The sequence below is a fragment of the Pararge aegeria genome, chromosome 2 (assembly GCF_905163445.1).
Source record: "Pararge aegeria chromosome 2, ilParAegt1.1, whole genome shotgun sequence".
NCBI classification, from domain to species: domain Eukaryota; kingdom Metazoa; phylum Arthropoda; class Insecta; order Lepidoptera; family Nymphalidae; genus Pararge; species Pararge aegeria.
Genome location: NC_053181.1, coordinates 15,263,271 through 15,283,274, shown reverse-complemented (window position 1 = coordinate 15,283,274; position 20,004 = coordinate 15,263,271). Strand labels below are relative to the sequence as shown.

At 35.5% G+C, this 20,004-nt stretch overlaps 1 protein-coding gene across 1 annotated transcript in view; it reads right to left on the bottom strand.

Annotated features, from left to right (window-relative positions):
* Positions 1-20,004, bottom strand: part of LOC120630707 (short stature homeobox protein 2-like) — a 29,109-nt gene that overhangs the window by 6,390 nt on the left and 2,715 nt on the right. Inside the window, exons 2-3 of the mRNA XM_039899997.1 lie at positions 16,533-16,720; positions 5,415-5,472 (exon numbers count right to left, since the gene is read on the bottom strand). Of these exons, the coding sequence (XP_039755931.1) occupies positions 5,415-5,472; positions 16,533-16,720 (246 nt within the window). The remainder of the gene's footprint in view (positions 1-5,414; positions 5,473-16,532; positions 16,721-20,004) is intronic.

The following is a 20,004-nucleotide window of genomic DNA, read 5'->3' as shown; positions in this document are numbered from 1 at the left end:
CCGCATAGAAACTATGAATAAAGATTTGATTGATTGATTAGCGCTAAGGGTTTCTAATATAACTGCCATAACAGGTTAGTCCGTTAACGTCGTAGACTGCTTCATCACTTAGAATATGAGGATATTATTGCAGTCCTACTTATGATGGAGATTCGTCGAGTCACCGAAGGGAAAGTACGTTGAGTACTTTAGTTCCCACTAGAAAACGTAGGTTATGTTGGAGCCTTGCTAGGTAGATAGACGCAAATTAACGATAAAAATGCTTGGGTGTAAATTATTGCTCTAACCAGGTTGCTTCCTTAATAGTTTTAAATGACAATGTGATAACAAAAAAAAACAACCGGCTAAGTTTGTATTGCGCTTCTCCTTAGACCAGGGCGCTTTTGGAACCCTCGTAGCTTTAGTTTTAAGTTGACAAATTTAGTTATTGCCATCAACTCATATGTCATATTTAATGTACGCATCAAAAGTGCCATCTATATGCCTATTTTAATTAAAAAATATTTGACTTTAACTATATACGTTTTTAATTAATCAAATATGATTTGCTTCAACGGTGAAGGAAAACATCGTGGGGAAACCTGCATGTCTGAGAGTTTGTCTTTAATGTTGTCAAGGGCGTATGAAGTCTTCAAGTCCGCACTTTGCTAGCGTGGTGAAACTCCGCCTAAACCCTTTGCATTCTGAGAGGAGACCCATGGTAGTTAGTTGGCAAGTAATGGTTTAATAACTTTGTCTGTTGGGAGGCTTCGGACGTAGCTAGTTACTACCCTACGCGATTTAGCATTCCGGTACGATGTCGCGTAGAAACCGATTCGGAGTATGGCTTTATTATAACTGTCATATCTCCTAAAAGGTGAGAATGCAGTCAAAAGCTACCTTGTCATCATCATCATCATCACATCAACCGATAGACGTCCACTGCTGGACATAGGTCTTTTGTAGGGAGTTCCAATGTCCACGATTCTGAGCCGCTTGGATCCAACGGCTACCTGCGACGCGCTTAATGTCGTCTGTCCACCTCGTTGGGGGTCGACCAACGCTGCGCTTACCAGTACGGGGCTGCCATTCCAGCACCTTGGGACCCCAACGTCCATCCTTTCTCCGAACTATGTGCCCGGCCCATTGCCACTTAAGCTTCGCGACTCGTTGAGCTATGTCGGTAACTTTGGTTCTTCTACGAATCTCCACATTTCTGATTCGATCGCATAGAGATACTCCGAGCATAGCTCTCTCCATCGCCCGCAGAGTGACTCTAAGCCTTCTTATGAGGCCCATAGTTAACGACCATGTTTCAGAGCCATAGGTCATCATAGGTAGTCATCCACCTTGTAGTGGAATAAAAAAAAAATAATGATGTGTTTCCCAACCAAGCGAAACGTTTGTAAAAGAAATTCTCATATCGATCCGAAGCGAAGCAATATTGACCAATAAGCACTTATTTTATGGCTTATATTATCGGAGAGAGCCGATACACTAGCAAGCAGGATCACTCAATCGCTAAGTGCGTTGGTCCATTCCCTAAATTTATCGCTTTCCGTGTATCGCTTGCACGTTTTTTACCGATTCGCGCGATTCCCGCCGGCCCGTTTTAATTATTCATCCGTGTGAGTTATGGTCGAATTAAAAAACTGTTAGAGTCCGACCGGCGCGCCAGCGGGAACTGTAATCAAGTTAGACGGAATGATTGAGAATGCATAATTTGATAGCCACACTTGCGTTAGCATGGGCTATAGCAGTGGCGTGCGCTTTATACATGCACAAATGCACTGCCTAACCTTTAATTTTTTAAACTCGTTTATTAGGAGGTTTTTTTTATTTTATACCACCTTCCTGCTTTATGCATACTCTGGTCAACAATAATACTACACCACTGGTTGTCTGGAAGAGACTCTGTCGCTCTTTAAAAATAAGAAAGCCTTTTTGTACCTATCTCTGATAATAACAGGTTTTTGGTGTGCAATAAATTATTTATTAATTATTACTAATATTACGCTTAATTTTTGTATGTATTAAACATAAATACATACAAATATTAAGCGTTATAATAGTCAAGTCGCCTTGTTAGACACGCTTATAGATTTTGTAACGACTCTACTACCTTATGATATTACCAATAATTTTTTAAATCTTAGAGACGAAAGCGGAGCCGGATGCTTACTATCAAGCAAGCAAGCAGAAATGCATCGATTGTATATTATTCTCGCTGTCATAAATGGTTTTTTTAACGTTCGCTGGTTTTAGCACAATTTAAAAAAAATTGCGTTGTTTGGTCCAAAACTACCTGAGGAAAAACCTACCTAAAAGCAGATATTCGATTTGGTAGTATTGTAACTAGATAGCGCTCCTTCCATACCAAACAAATCTTAGTTAACTTTCACACGATCGATTATGTGAACGTAGGTAGAAAATCTTGCATTTGTAGCGGTCTCCACATTACAGAACTAGATGGCGCTACAAAAATCCTGCATCGCGCTAGCGAAGTGTTCACGAAGAATGCCTATATATACAACTTCCAAAAATGAATGTTCGGACCTCGGTCCCCGAGCACAATCACGCGCTCAGAGGAAGATCATTCTATTGTTACGGTCGAGCGTATCACCATAGCTCCCGTATAGTAGTGATACGCTCGACCATGAACACTATATGTCTATAGATGATGTAGCCAATTACTAAAAGTACTGTACTCTAAATACCTAATAATATGGTATTTTGTAACGAACACGTGTGCAATAAAATTTACCCATCTATCTAAAAGCGTCATTATATCGCACGATAAATTAAAAAGTTAAACATGCAGTACTTAGGGCAGTGTAAATTTCCACCCGAATAAATGTTATTGTGCGCAGCGAGCGATGCCAACTCGGGGGTAGTAGTTTGCCAGAATCATTTGCAATTTCTACTTTTCGACTACATTAAGCGGGGAATTTATTTAGCATAATACGTGATTCGAACATTTGTTTCCATTATATCTATCATTACCAGCGTTAACTACATTTTGGTGTTGTCGTGTCTACCTACCTAACTGTACCTACCCTTTGTTTTATATTATTACCATTTATTTCCGGCGTTACATTTTGTATTTCGAAAAAGACCGCGGTAAATATAGCAGTTATTACTCATACGGCGTTTCATTTTGTATTTCGAAAAAGGCCGTGGTAAATAACTCATTTTAGTCGCTGTCAGACTGGTCTTGGTCGTCATCTGGGTGTTGCGGCTAGCTCAATTCGTTTCCACTACTCCCTAATGGCTACTGTTCTTGTGCATTCATATAGAGTGGCCTAAATTTCTGCCTTTATTTGGTCCGTCCATCTCATAGGTGATCTTTCGCTTGCTTGCGGTAAATATAATTGGCACGTTGGAAAAAAATAGGCACTTACAAATAATAGATAGGTTTTTGAAGTAAAACTTCTTTAGGCGCGACTATGGTGTGAATTATAATTTTTTCTGACGGAAGTGACGCTTACGTCAGACGTCTGTAGTTTCTGCTAATTAAAAATAATAATTTGGATTGGTCGTAAGTATATGCCATATAGTAAATATACTCCACGCTTCTTGACTTATACGCCAGCTAGTGACAAATATCGTAAACGGATCAATCGTGAAAAGCAAAGTGAATAAAAATTCAGCAGTTTAAAAAAAAAAAAATTATTGCAAAGTTTGTAGAAAATCTATCCATATATACTTGTTTATTTATTGTAATGATAATTATTAATAAATTTCTGACGATTGCGACATTCTATAATATTCAATGACAAGGTTATATTGACAAATGACAAGTGCTGATCTAACCATCAATTTTCTACTCTCAATAATTCTATTTAACAAAAAATTATGTAAAAAGTGAAACTTCTTAAAGACCTTATTTTTCGAAAAATGATTTACTGCAACTTTACAGAAACTGGTTAAATAAAGTTAAATTAGATAAAGTTTAACAAAAGGCTTTTATTATCATGGACATGAATACAAATAATACAATAAATGTTATTTTACTTTATTACTACTAAGATTATTACAGCTTTAATTTAATTGTAATATTATTATTATGGCTTATGGTAACTGAAATATGAAATATAAATATAAATAAATAAATATACTACGACAATACACACATCGCCATCTAGCCCTAAAGTAAGCTTGTGTTATGCGTACTAAGATGACTGAAGAATATTTTTATGAATAGGTAATATAAATAAAATACTTATAATATACATATGAACACCCAGACACTGAAAAACACTTATGTTTATCACACAAACATTTTCCCGTTGTGGGAATTGAACCCACGGCCTTGGACTCAGAAAGCAGGGTCGCTGCCCACTGCGCCAGTCAGCCGTCAAATATTGTTTACATTCCATAAAAACTCCAGCAATTTTAGTGCCGGATCTTGTTGTTAATGTTTGAGGACTTTTTTTTAATAATATATAAAATTCAAATAATCTTTCAAAAATTCAACTAGCTTCAAAGATTTTTCTGACGCAGATCGGTTTTTTATCATTATTGCAACCGAGTAAAAAGGCACGATGACGGAGGAGGAAGAAAAAAAGAAAAACATTAACAATATCGTTCAACTTCTGATTTGGAGATATATAAAGTGCAACAATCAAAATATTCATCCTATTTTCCATTTGGCATTGAGCCATACATAAGTCAGGAGAAAGAACAGAAAAATCTATCGATGAAGTTACAATGTTAATAACATCATTAGTATTATGATATATGCTTACGTCTTCAGCCGTTTAAATTTTGCAATGCATTTGAAGTTCGAATAAACTCGAATCATCCGTGGTTGGGACAAGAAAAAGACGGCGCGTAACGAAAAAATGTGGCGCGTAACTGAAAAATGTTACACTAAATTTTTTTCCAACCCCGATAAAGAAGTTTCACTTCAAAAAAAACAAACAATAGCTGGGGATTACTATTGCGGCGTATTCACACGACGTACTTTATATGCGTCTAAAATGTTATGCAATGTTTACTGCCTGCGATTGCAACTCGTTTGAAACATGCTTATCATTACTAATATTATAAAAGCGAAAGTGTGATTATTTGTGTGCCCTTCCTTAACGCCCTATCAACCACACCAACGTTTTTTGGCAAAGATTTAGTTGAATAGACGCAGAGCGACATAGGCTTCTTTCTATCCTGGAAACATATAAAATTCCCAAAGGTAGTTTAGAGAAAAAATATATTTTTTACACCAAATACGTAATTACGTTTATAATTACGTCTTTACAATTCAACCAAACGACTTATTCGCAGCGGGTAACACCGCGGAGTGCAGCTAGTTGTAATTATGTAGTATGTCAATAAAATTGCCTGATGAAGAACATTATTGATTGAACCTACCTTATGATTGTGTGATATGCATCTAAAAATACGATGTGTGAATCCTGCCTTAGGTGTTTTCTTACCTTTATGCATTTGGCTCTCATGTTTTCGACACTTGGCACGTCGGTTTTGAAACCACACCTATAAATAAAAGTTAAATATTATTAATTATATTATTCTTGGTAACATCAAGTGACGACAGGAATGAAAACTGACATAGCTTGAGCGACATGGTCTTTTGTTTAAGAGTTCGAAGCGCGTCGTTGTCTGTATTTTTATAATGAATAATAATTCAATTCGGTAAAATATATATATCTGAATAGTATCGTAGGTTATATCACTCGTTTATCAATTGAGTCTACGTTGGAAGACTACCAATTTTTGATTTGGTAAATTTCAACTACAAAGTTTTAAAAAAAGTCTTGCTGCTAATAGAAAAATATGAACGTAAATTACTTAAAAAATCAGAAACTTTCATAACAGTTTTCATCCCCTATTTGATACCTTTGGAGTTGGAATTTTTAAAATTTGTAAAACGCGTATTTATTTATTTTTAATCGAAAACCTAAAATCAAATTGAAAAATAAATTGATAAATGAAGGATTTTATACAAACTTTCATCCCCCATTTAACCCTCTTAAGGTTGGTTTATTTCCAAAAAATCCTTTCTTAGCGTATGCCTACGTTGTAATAACTACATGTGTGCATAATTTCAACCCGATCCGACAAGTGGTTAGAGCTGTGCGCTGATAGGTCAGTCAGTCAGTCAGTCAGTCAGTCAGTCAGTCAGTCAGTCACCTTTGTATATACATACAGTCAAAACCGTTTATGGCGACATCGTTTAGAACAACATACTGTTTAAATTGACCAAAATCCTGGCCGAATGCTATATGACCGCCTTATCGGAAAACATTGGTTTTTACGACATTGTTTAATACGACATACCGCATTAATCGACCACAATTGGTTAATGTTTTCGGAAAATTATATCTATAGAACGACCGGTTCAGCTGGATTGTAAACAATTTGAATAGGTAACAGTATCCACATCTGGCACAGTATAATGGTCAATGGCTATTATCGTAAAAGTAAACAAAGTTTAGGGTGTTTTATAATTCTTAGAAACAAAGCACATGCATGCCGTAGCCTCAAGGCCCGCCTCGTCATCTCTTAAGTCAGTTGGTTACTTATCTTTACACAAGACGCACCAAAACATATTGTTGAGTTAACTGTGAAAATGTTAACATGTCGCAAAAAAGAAAACAAATCAATATCAAAGAAAAATCGCGTATTGCATACCTACATGTATTATCTTTCCTATTAATACCTGTCACCGCTTGTTACAACTATCGGTTTTTACGACTAAATGTGAGTAGTCCCTTCAATGTCGTTATTGCAGATTTTGACTGTATATATAGATTTAAGGTTGTTAACACTATAAACGTAAACTGATTCATAAATACAGATAACGAGGTCAGGAGTTCGATTTCATAGTAAAGCTAAAAATAGTTCCCGAAAATTGTTAGTAAATTGTTCTTCTCAGCATCAGTCTGAAATTCGGAGCCTGAGTCTGTGTCCAGTTTTTACCGCAGTGGCATTTACAGAGTTTTTGATATGGGTACGCATAAAGCAGGAAGATGACATAAGTTGGAAAAATCCTCCTCTTATGCGAGATATATAAAATGTAAGGGTAGGCAGTGCTTCTGTGCCTGTATGAAGTAAGTACACGCCACCGGCTGTGGGACACAAATATATGATTATCATCATTAATATATGAGCTTACTTTACCCACAATGAACAATCTCCTATCGGAATTATTATAGCAAGGGGTGACATTTCTGGTTGAGCAAGAACACTGCATAACTATTCAGACGTTATGCGAAGTTTATTTCTATGGCATTGACTATGACCTTATATTAACGTGGTGCAATGTCGGAGTCGTTGCGTGGTGTACAGCTTTCTGATATTTGAACGTTGTTGCTAATTAAAATTTGGCGGAATATTTGAATGCAGCTGCAAGTTTAAGTGTGACTTAATAACTGTTCCGACTTCCAACGCTATGCTGCGTTTATTTGTAAGTTTTACCCATACTACAAATAGCTATAGTAGTATTAATCCAAACAATATATATTTTAATCCATCAGCTAGGTTACGGTACGCATAAAATATTCAAGTCAGAGCTGGAAATCTCATTTACTGTTCAAATATCTACGTACGCTACAAAAGTGTTAGGTACTTATGTGCCTCAAAAGTAAACAGTGCAATTTACAAGGAAATATGTAGATACCACGCAACAGGACACAGGTCACATATAAATAAATAAATTACCACAATACAAACTTCGCCATCTAGCCCCAAAGTAAGGGTAGCTTCTGTTAGGGGTACCTACTAAGACAACTGATGAATGTTTAGGAATAATATAGGAACATAAATACTTATAATATGTAGATAAACACCATGTACCTGAAAAACATTAATGTTCACAACAGTTTACAGTTGTGGGAAACGGCCTTAGACAGCAGGGTCACTGCCCACTACTCCACTAGGTACGAGTTATAATACGGAGCGGAGAGAATTAAGGAAAGAATTAGGGAGGGATAGAATTTTCCACCACGCTGCTCCAACGTGGGGTGGTGGGCTTAGCGATTGTTATCACATATCAGCGATAAAAAATAACTCTGAGGCTCTGAGGGAGGATAAATGTATGACAACGATGACAACGCTATTTCTAAAACTCATTAGGGCTGTTACAGGAAATTCCTTATCGCAAAAATAAATGCTTAACAATTTCCAAACCCAGGAATTGAACCCAGAACTACTATAGTTGATCTTTTAGGTGAACAAGGAGGTTCTTTAATAACAGTAAAGAAATATCTCATTTAGTCTTCAAGTACGCATGGTTACCTGCAATGTTCTTTGCACAATATGTATTTATGTGCCTTAGAAGTAAACAGTATGAGGGAATGTAGATAAGCATACCGGACACATAGATATGTACCTACTGTACCTACAACAGACGTGCAGACAAATAGGCAAATACGGTTAACCGCATTAGCGAAGAGGGCACGCAGTGCGCTGATTGCAGACAGGGATGCTCTGCCTACAACTGCCCCTCGCTTATAGAATAGTATTAATAAAAAACCTGTTTCTGTCGTTAAAGTATATAATATGTTTGAAACAACTTCCAACTTTAACGACGGAGACAAGTTTTTTATTAATAATATTCTATAAATTTAAGCCACGTTTTGTTATAAAATATTATAAAATCGTCAATAACTTTAACCCTCTCTCCCAAACGAACGAACTGTTGACTTTTTCCTTATCCTAAGATTCTCTGGCAGAGATCGCTTCTAAGCGATAAGGCCGCCTTTTGTATACTGCTTTCGTCTAGGTTTTTTTTTAATCTTCTTGTTTTTTTAACATGTAGTGTGCACAAAGAGTATAAATAAAAAAAATAAAAAAACTGTACTGAATTGCGTGAATAAAAATAAAGAATAAAAAAAATGTTTTAGCTTCAGCACCAATTTTATAGTGCCCTATAGAAACGTTTTCAAAATATTTTCAATATCTGTAAATTGAACCTATAACAATTTTTTAGATTTCCGGGAAAAAATTATTATAAGTTAAATTTTACAGAGCTAATTACCTGAACTATCTACGTTCTCTTAAGTGTCGTGACATCATTATTGCATTTTGCTTTCGTAAGTTTTTATATCAGTTATTATGCAACTATTAAAAACAAAAAATACAACTAGCTTATGCACTAATTTGAAGTGCCTTCAACATTCAAAATTCATTTATTTCAAGTAGGCCTACTTTATAAGCACTTTTGAAACGTCAAGTATGTCTGTTTGTAGTGACTCTACCAGTTGAGCTTGAGGCAGTATATTTTCGTTCGATCGTTGACTCGTTTCCGAACATCTTCCAGATCTTCACCCAATTTACCTAAACAGGACGCAAAGACCTAAACTCGTATAATACTTAGTCTGTGAGACAAAATATTACTCTTTATATACAAAAAACTGATGTTAACAATCGACTTACTAGAAACGGACATACATTAGTAATATCTGCATATCGTCTGCGAAACTCTGTTGTGGGGTTGAGTATACGATTTTACAACATGATTTAAGGTAACTCTGGCCCTACCAATGCCTACATTTAAAGAATGTGTAAAAAAACATCTAATACAGCGAGGTTACTATACATTTCATGAATTTCTTAATGACAAGGTAGATTCGAAGCAGCCAGCTTCCCTCTCATCTCGCGCGAGATAGAAAAATGATTGTAAATGTTGATGTTGGAAAAGAGCAATTACTGAGTTTGTTGCCGGCTCTTCTCGGTAGAATCTGCTTTTCGAACTGGCGGTAGAGTCACTACTAATAGACATACTTGACGATTCAAAAGTGAATTTTAAATTTGAATTTGAATTCGTATTAAAACTCCAAAAAAATCAAATCGGTTCATCTACTAAAAATGTATGTTTGTGCAAGCAAAAGTTACCTTTTAGGCCATTCTTTTCCTTTGGTTTTCAGATACCTAATGCACTCTACTATTTAGAAGTCGATTTAAAACGAAATTATATTAATATCTCGCGAGTGTTTACAAATCCGCTTATTTCAAAACAAACTTTCGCATATCCGACGACCGATAGCTAACTAGGGGAGAATTCATTAGCTCTGATTACATTAGACTATTCCGACTAAATAGCAAGCAAACATGTAAATACACCTCTTCATTTTATGCTAAACATTCCCGCTAGTATCCGATATAATCGAATTAGGCTTATGGCCTGCGACCCGGAAAACGAATGTTCATGTGAACAAAATATAAATAGTGGCTTTTGTCCGAAAGATCCTTGGTAATATTAGAAAAGTTTCGTCTTTATGACTTTGTCTACTCAAAATATTGGTACTTTGTACTTTTAAAATTTCCCATGTAAACTTTAATAAAATTATTGCACTTCAAAAGAACGATTATGAAAAATTATGAATAAGTATAACTGCAGATTTTATTGGCTATTTAAGACTTTAATACAATTTTCGAATGAGCAAACAAATTTTGGGAGGTCGTTAATGGGAATTAACGATCTCCCAAAATTTGTTTTTCGATAACGCCTGTTTTTTTCTTCCCTATTATACAGGTCCTGAAAAGATGTAAACTGAATATGATTAAAATATATTTATTAATAAACAAAAAAAGTTAAGTTTGTGTGCGTACAATGGAACAGAATAATTTGACAAAGAGTGGGACGCGCACGCAACGTACGAAATTTTCATAGTGTCACGCTTCCAGCTAGTTGAGTAGCCCTAAATATTACTATGGGATATCCACACGGTTAAAATGTGTAAATCTATATGCTTAAGTATTATGAATAATATTTCATCCATCAGAATCTTTAATGGGCGTTCATTCGGCCTTTCGGTTGTTTTTTTCGTGGTTTAAATCTTATTTTAAATAATGGCGGTATTAGAAACTTTCTATTAACAATCAATGACGTAGTGAGATGTTTCAGAACTATTTTTGTTTTTATTTCTTTAAAGAACCTCAATTTATTTTATTTGTTTCATTCGTCAGAACCTTTCAGACAATAACAGTCATTAAATATGTCATAATATATAGTAGACATATGAAAGGGATACCTTGATAACCTTGGTATGTGAACCTCCCTCAAATATACTTTTACGTCAGTGGGGTTAAATAAAAAATACCAGAACGCACTCGGCCTTATACTTCCGATCATTTAAACTAAAAACTTTTATTCCACGACTTTTCAAAATTTTGTATCTATTCAGTATGTTATTTCTGTAAAGTGACATTACAATGACTAAATAAATGTGATTACACAACGTCGCATAGACGCAACGTATCGTGACGATAGAGTCGTGGTTCGCGCGCTGTGGCCGATGTTACATTACAGAGTAGTCAATAACAAGTAGTAGTTAGGTATGCATAATATTGAATTTTTAATATTTCACAAACTATCGAGTCAACAAAAAAGAACAAAAGTTGTTAGTTTTAATGTAAACAACTACAGGCCAAGAGTTCTCTGGTAATTTTAAATTAAGGCTGTATAAGTAAACGTAAAATTAGTTTTATGATTAAAATATAATTAGAAAAACAAAGTGTGATGATAAATGCTGCTTTTAACTATGATTATTGAATTATTTTTTTCTATATCTTATATGTGTTAAATGAATATTTTCATTGATTTTAAAATATGTATTTTTAATTATATTTTAGGGTCTGCAAATTTTGAGTGATCGCAGACGTGTGTTTCTACAGTAAAAACGTTAATAAACATACCCCATTCCACTGACCGTAATAGGAGCAACTGCTTTTTGAGATTAAATTATTATTTATTAATTATTATATGACGAAATGCTGAATTCCAGAAAGAATATCATAGAACACTCCCCCATGATTGTATAAATAATTTGAAATGTATATACTAGCATAACGGTCAATATATTATTGTCTGAAATAAATCCGTAGTGAGCTTAAACTGGCGGTAATAAAAGCGTTTAGTTTTTTCAGCGCATTTCAAAATCCCGAATTAAAACTAGCTTCAAACTTTTAATGTCCCTTACATACTTTGGAAAATTTTGTACTTTCTTACCAAACTCCAGATTTCCGGAATAAAACAGGACAGAAAGACAGACGACTGCCAGATGGTAATCTATAGTTATAATAAATCTGTAACTGGAAGATTTCTGTACATTTAATATATTTTGAAAATTTTGACCGGGGGATGCTTTATAATCGATACAGAGTCCAAAACAGATTTTTATTTAATTTTTGTCTGTCTGTATGTCTGTCTTTCTGTATGTCTGTCCGGGCATCAAGTTAAGACTACTAAACAAACTCAAATAAAATTTGGTATAGTTAACAGTAAGTTTCCTCCGAGAAATGGGATGAAATTTTTTATCAATTTTACTTCATACCTCCGTTAATTTAGCATCGATTGTAATAATTATTTATTTTATTTAAAAGTGTGTATGCATGCATTCTCTAATTTTAATGAAGATCTGATAAATATTGTCGGAGATAAAGGACATAACTCTTCACAGATAACAGCACGTCACAAGGGACAACGGTCGAATGCATGCGTACCATCGTGGAATAGCTCATAGGCTTCTTTTTATCCCGGAAAAGCATACAACTCCTAAAGGATAGCATCGCTATTTTTTCCGCATTTGTCTTTCAAAATCCGCGCAACAGAGTTTTATATTGACGTGGTTTTTGTAGATAGGCATGGTTGAAATATTATCAAGCTTTCGAGTTTGTTTGGTTGAACGCGCTAATCTCAGAAAATGCTCTTTCGTTTTCGATTTTTTTTTTATTAATAGCATCAATTAAGGCTGTTTAACATCACGCTACGACAAAAAATATCCTTTTTGAGAGAATCCGATGCGTGCGATGCGTGAACGGTAAACGTTACGCCAAACGACGGAAATATGTAGTACCTAAGTATATCGGAATTGTTTCTTTAAAGTTCTATAAAACAGTCCGCGACAACATACGACTACTTTTTGAAGTTGATTCATTCGCGGACGAAGTCGCGCGGGTCCGCTAGTATTACAATTTAATAGTTAAAATTACATTTAACTAGGTTAATATTACAATTTATTATCTATCATTTATTGATTTTCACTTTTTATTTAATTCTTTTAAATGTTTTTAAAATTATAGAAATAATAACATCACTATATTTTGTTTGCCCTTTTTTGAATGCCCAAGCAACCGATGATCAGGGCTCCAGAGTGAGGAACCTCCTCACAATACGCGCCAGTTAACAACAATTTATTATTAATAAGAACCAATAATGAAAAAAATAATGTCATACAATAAAATTAATACAGTTTCATTAATAAAATATATTTTCGTTATTTAGAATATTTGTTATATATTTCATTCAAGCGGTGTATATCACAACAATGCTCAAGGAAAAGTTGAACTATCAACTAAATCAATTAACAATTAATTTAGTGAATTAATTTTCGTTCATCACAATTATTCTAAGTAGCAAGAAAGACAATATTTTAGTAGGCACTGCGGGTGTACATTACGAAACTACCTTTATCTTTAAGATTTCAGCTTGAATGATCTATAATCTGCTCTAATAAGGAATAAGTAGTAGTGTTTCTAAACACCTCCACTTGACACTAGTGAAGACGTATCGCTGGCCTCGGAGCTTTTATCTATTTATTCGTTTTTCCCCCACGACCGGACACCACTTAACGCCGATCGGTCACTAATCGCGATATATCGGCAATAAACCTAAGCACTTGTTGGATTAAATCGAAGTGTGAGGGTATTAAACTTAAGGGTCTAATAAGAACATTGTATTTCTTTAATCTTTGTAATTTGACGACGTCCCTGGCGCAACGGCGAGCGCCGTGAATTTAAATAGGAGGTCCCGGGTTTGATCCCGGATTTATAATTTCAGATTTTCGTCTGGTCTGGTCTGGCCGTGGCTAATTACCATGATAACGACAAAGACGTGCCGCTAAGCTATTTAGTGTTCAGGTGCGATGTCGCGTGGAAACCGATTATGAGTATGACTATCATACTAACTAACAGGTTAGCTGGTTACCATCTTAGACTAGAATTTTATTGTTATGTTATAACAAATTATATTATTATTATTATTTTTTTTATTGTTATGTTGACTATAATTATTATAGTTGATCAAAATAAACTAAATACTATTAGGAATGACAGAGGGTATTTATAAATACAGTACCTACTTCTTTTAGCATATTTTATTAGCTCATGCTTTTTAAATCAAATATCTAAAAAAGTGGTTTGTGTTGATAAACATTATTGTTTTTCAGTGTCTGGGTGTTTATTGGTAAAATATTTATGTATCAACCCGCAGCCTTTTAACGTGCAACTGGGCACAGGCCACGTCCCATGTGAGAGACGGTTTTCGTGCATATACCCACCACGCTGCTTCAATGCGGTTTAGTGGTCTTTAACGACTATTATCTAAAGTAAGTAATAAAAACCGGTGACGAGGCCTTAACGTGCCCTCCGAATCTATATTATTCATAAAATAGTCATTAGTTATCTTAGTACCAGTAACACAAGCAACACTTACTTTGGGGCTAGATGGCGATGTGTATATTGTAGTTATAATATGTTTATTTGTAATTAAAATTATAACTTGTTGAGTACGTAGTATAGATAACATTTAATTGTTTTTATACTAAGAGATGGACGATAGGGTGATACTAGTTGGGTATAATTACGTGCATTAGTAATGAGGGTTGCGACGTAATAGCACAATTGGTAGGGGACATGTAGTAGCTCTTAATTGATATCGTACGTGATAATTTCAAAAGCGTGTTGTTTTGTTATGTTAATCTACCATACTTATAGTTTATTAGACTGTCGAAGCTGGATAATTCTGTGAGAGATATTTCGAGTTTCATTTCAAAAGGATACTTTTAAATGAGCCATAACTAATAAACGGAGCCACCACCTACAATAATCGCGCGCTCTAAAAAAAACGTAGAATCTTATAGAATAGAACAGAATAAAAAAAACTCAAAAGAAACAACAAAAGGAAAGCAGAGTATTAGGTTGGGGAAAAAGTTTCTTCGTATTTTTTAAGAATATTGGAATATTTTTTTAATATAGTTTATTTACATTTAACTAGAGTATTTCATTCATCATTTTGTTCGGTAACTTTTTGCCATCTTGTAGGTAGGGACGTAATCCCATTGCTATATAAAAATAGTATAGGCAACCAGATTTTATTACAAGTTCATACATACTATAATGCGTAAAGACTTTATTAGTTAAAAACTAAGAGTCTTATAAGTTAGAAATGTTTCATAATTGTTAAAATAAATACTAAGTTCATTTTAGGAAAAAGTTTAATACAAAACTATTGGCAGCGAATACTGCCTAAATTATCGATAAAAAACACAATATAATGTAGAAGAGGATGTTTAGTGTCTCCACTGGTGCTAAAATTCTACAAACAAGATAAATAATATTTTGCAAGGTCATTAGATATGAAAATTATCGTACTAATACAATACAATAAAACGTAATAAGACAATATGACTCGTAGATCACCTGTTAGCTATAATCATGTGTATAACGATGACGGTCAAAGCGTTGCCAATCTTATAGCGAGGGAGGCACCCTCTGTGGCTAAAACGGTACGTAATAATTTTTAGTGTGATATTTAGGTATGTGTGAGTACCCACCTAGATTGATAACCTGAGTACATTTATAATTAGTTGAGTTATCTATATTACGAACTTTAACATCGCATTATATAAATACCTAAATGGCGATGGCAAATCAGATTAAAATTGTCACCCCTCTTCTCGCCACGAGTGTCGTATGAGGCGACTAAGGGAATATATCGGAGTTTAGGCAGCATCGTCGTTGCACTACATCAATTTATTACGATCAGTCGTCCCGTACGACCCGTCTGCCCAGCGTGGTGATTATGGACAAAACCTCCCTCTGGGAGAGGCTTTGGATGACCTCTTTTTATTTAACGTAAATATTCGATGATCATCCTCATAATTTACATACTAAAAATCTGGCATAGAGTTAACAGTTAAGATCCCCCATACTACTTTAATTTTATTTATTTTTAATGTGGGTAGCCGGGTGTTAATTATTTTATAACCAGGCTGCTGAAAGTTTTACCTATATATGTAGTTGAAAATGCTTTCCACAAGACCAACGAATATATAAATGAAATAATCGATAGGCAACTGATAAAATATTTCAGTGTTGAAGATTTACTTTAATACAGTAAAACACAAGCAGATTAATAATAACGATTATTGTTACTCAAATCGGTTAATAATAGTCATAGCCCGCAAACCCGAGGTGGTTTTGTTTATGTTCTAAAACCCCTTGTATTATGAGAAAGGAGGCCTGTGCCAAAACTCTTATAAAGTTACGTGACTAATTGGAAAAAAGGCTTAATCGGTCTGACTGTTCTCAAGTGATGCGCACAGTTTTTTATTTGAATGCGGAATGTTTCTGGATCAAATCACATTACAACCCATAGTGATACTGGGTTACAGGAGACGATGACAACCCCACCAAGCTTTATGGATGTAATAAAGTACACCTTATTGCAAGGCCTTTTAAGTTAAATATTTAAGATAAGGAAATTAAGGTGCGGACGAGAGATGGGACCAAAATCATTATGATCAACTTACCTGAACTCTCGCTTCACTAAGGCCGAGGCGCTGGCTGAGTTCTTCGCGCATGAAGGCATCAGGGTAATGTGTCTCGTCAAACAGCCTCTCGAGCTCACCTAGCTGCTCCAGAGTGAAGTTTGTCCGCGAACGTCGCTGCTTGCCGCTGTTGTTGCTGTTGACGCTACCGTTCGACTTGTCCGTGAGATCTAAGGAAAATTTTGTAAAGAGTTGTAAAATTGAAAAACTATCTTAAAGGAGGCTTCAAAGATTGTTAGTAGGTCAACTGGGGTATTAAAAGGACTTCATTTGCAAATTCTAACATAAGTTTTTGTCTGTATCTTTGTTGTCTACTCAACAATACGATTCGATATTGTACGATTCGGTAATGTGGTATAATGTAGACCAAACTGTTGAGAAACTCTCTTGAGGTCATCGAACATTGTATTAAGTTCTCCCAAAATCTCCGCCATAACTTTGATACGTATTCTCTATGTATGAGCCTCATAAAAAGGCTCAGATTCACTTAAAGGGCAATAGAGAATATGTTGCCAACATAGATGAACGAGTTGCGTAGCTGAAGTGGCAAGTGGTTGGGGAAGTAGCACGTTAAAAGGGAGTACAGGAGTTGCTGGAGACAAGCAGCACAAGAAAAAAAAAACTATACAATAGCTTTTAAATATGCCCAGCAGTGGACATCAATCCGTGGAAATGGTGATATTGAAGATGATATCTAAAGAAGGTATGATAAATTTTACATAAATATTGCTTGATTTACAAGTAACCTTTAATGTTTAACAAAAAAATAGTTTCAATGGTATGGTCTGTATAGTTACTCTAGCTAGATGTTTCTGCCTTTTTCAAAACTGCGGGGGCAACTGAGGTAAAAGCTACCATGCCGCGCAACGTGATGCACGAAGTTAGAATCGGTGACTTCCGGAATAAGCCCAATGGGTAATTTTTGGAGGAAGCACCGATATGTTATTAGGAGTTTCCTAAGTCCTCCAATTTGTGCTGAAGATTTACTGGATTTTAGAAGGTAAAAGACTTCCTGATCAGTCAGTCACCAGGAAAAAAAGACTTGTTTCGCTTATTAATCTCCGTTGTCGTTTACCTAAATGACTTTGGTTACCCTTTTTCAGTTCTCTTTTTCACCAGCCGCGTACAGCAGTAAACGACTGAGAAGCATTTCCAAAAAAAGAATGAAGTTTGTATTCCGGATGATCTGACGCTGTTGTTATAACCCTTATTATGGTTACCTTAAGAGTTGTAAAAGCATTACTGGGGGTCCGGGACCGAGGGGTTAGGCAACTAAGAAGTTGAGGCTCAAGCTGACCAGGAGTTCACAACATCGGACGAACGTCGACTAAATAGCGCATTATGTATTAGGCTCGAACCTTGATTTAGGGTGACAAGAGGCTGTATAACAGTCACATAAAGATTCTTCAGCGCCATCTTGTCTGCACGTTGCTCACGTGTTTGTTTAAAAAAACCCGCGACTTGTCATTAATTTATTTAGATAAGAAAAAATAGACTATAAGTGCAGTACACGCAGCAGAGTGAAGACAAGGCCGTGGAACGTAGCCGGTCACAGGCGAGCGGGCGATACGTTTAAGAGTGTCATTTGAAGCAATTTAGCAAATTGGGAAGCTCTCCTTTTTATACGGCAATTATGTAAATGGAGGGATTATCCAAACGTAGGCGGCGCTGCGGGCCACACCCTCTCCCCTGTCGTCCCGAGGGCATTTTAACTCCTTCGGCATCTAAGACTTGCGAACGGTGATTAATTGACGAGTGTTGCACAAAATACCCCCATTTAATACTCGGTGATTTATTCTATTGAGAGTCCTTTCATCCGATACTTATTCACATTAACGCTTTTAAAGAAATTACTGCCTGAGATACGCCATGATGATTATTAATTATCGTCAATGTAGTGTTGTTTAAAAGTACCCTAACTATCCTAACTAATATTATGATTGAGTGATTGTTTGATTGTTTTTTACGCCTAAACGTCATGAAATTTTGCATACCTACACGTTTTCACGGTTACAGAAATGGATATAGGGGTACGTACCTTTTAACCACTAAAAAGTTGTAAACTATTTAAGAGGGATTAAAAAACTAATTTCAGAAGACGGCATCCCGAATTGATTGCCAAAATGTATATAAACGCGAGGGAAGCCACGGGAATAATGTATTTCTTGTTGTTGATGCTGTTTACGTATGATAATGATCCAGAGCCGTTAAAACAGTGATTGTGTGAACAATCTTACTGAATGCTACCTTTGAAATTTCGGATCCTTTGGATTCGTTAAAGGCCATGATAGTAATTACGAATGAGTCTAAAATGCCAGTTCGTTCACAATTTGGCTGATTGTGTTTTTTTTTTTTGTTATTGAAAATATTTTTCTTGCCTTCTTCTAAAAATACGGCGTAGGTAATTAAAGCTTTGTTAAGCGTATGCGATAGTGTCAATTATACAGGGTAACATATTAAATCAATACATTTATATTACATATACGATATTGTATGTACTACCCAAGCAAACGTATATTTAAAACTTTGTCTGTCCCTCTAAATTTCAGATTTGTAGACTAAAAATTGGGCAAAATCTTTCATCCCCTATTTTATAACCCTTAAATTTCCCAAAACCCCTTTATATTTAACGCGGATGCTGCTTTATATTGTCACAATGATTAATTTAGTCATTTGTAAATATAATTGTTGTGTTATAATTTTATTTCATTATTTGCCGTGTGTAGATGAGTATCCCTTGCGGGTATAGGTTTCCTCCAGCGCCTACCAGGGTCCTCGTTGCGGCTTTCTTTACCCAGTCTGTCCCTGCTAAGCTGCAGATATCCTCGTTGATTTAAGTCTGCCTCGTTTTCTTTTCCCTTTAGGGCCAGTCCATGTTCTTACTTTATTGGTCCACTTATCGTCAGTCATCTTGGCTATGGGTTCGGCCCGTTGCCATTTTTGACAGTCGACTATAGTCACTATAAAAGCCAATGCCAAACTTGAGCTCAATGAAATGCTCTAAAATTGAATTGCGAACAGAAAAGACATGCAAAAAGTAAGTTAAATACAAGCGTCGATTATATATCTACCTAGTAAGTAGTACCCATCTGTCTCAGAAGAGTAACCTTACTATACACTGGTGGGTGAAGCTGGTGGGTGCACGCTTCCTCCGAGGAAGGCATCCGTCCGTTTTAAAGTTGGGTCAATAACTATGAATTATTTCATAGAAAAAGTTTTAAGAAAGCTAGACTTCGTCCGCAATTGTTTATATTCTTAAAGAATCCTGCAAGAAAAGTTTATTTGCCCGGGCTTAAAATTATGCAATGTCTATCTCCAAGATTTTCGTGGTTAATTAACATTTCTTAAGAATAGTTCAACCCTATAATATTATGGGATTTGTCGATATTTAAACTCAGTTGCATGGATCGTGGTTAAGACGGATCTGCGGAGGTAAAAGATGTCAAGTGGGATA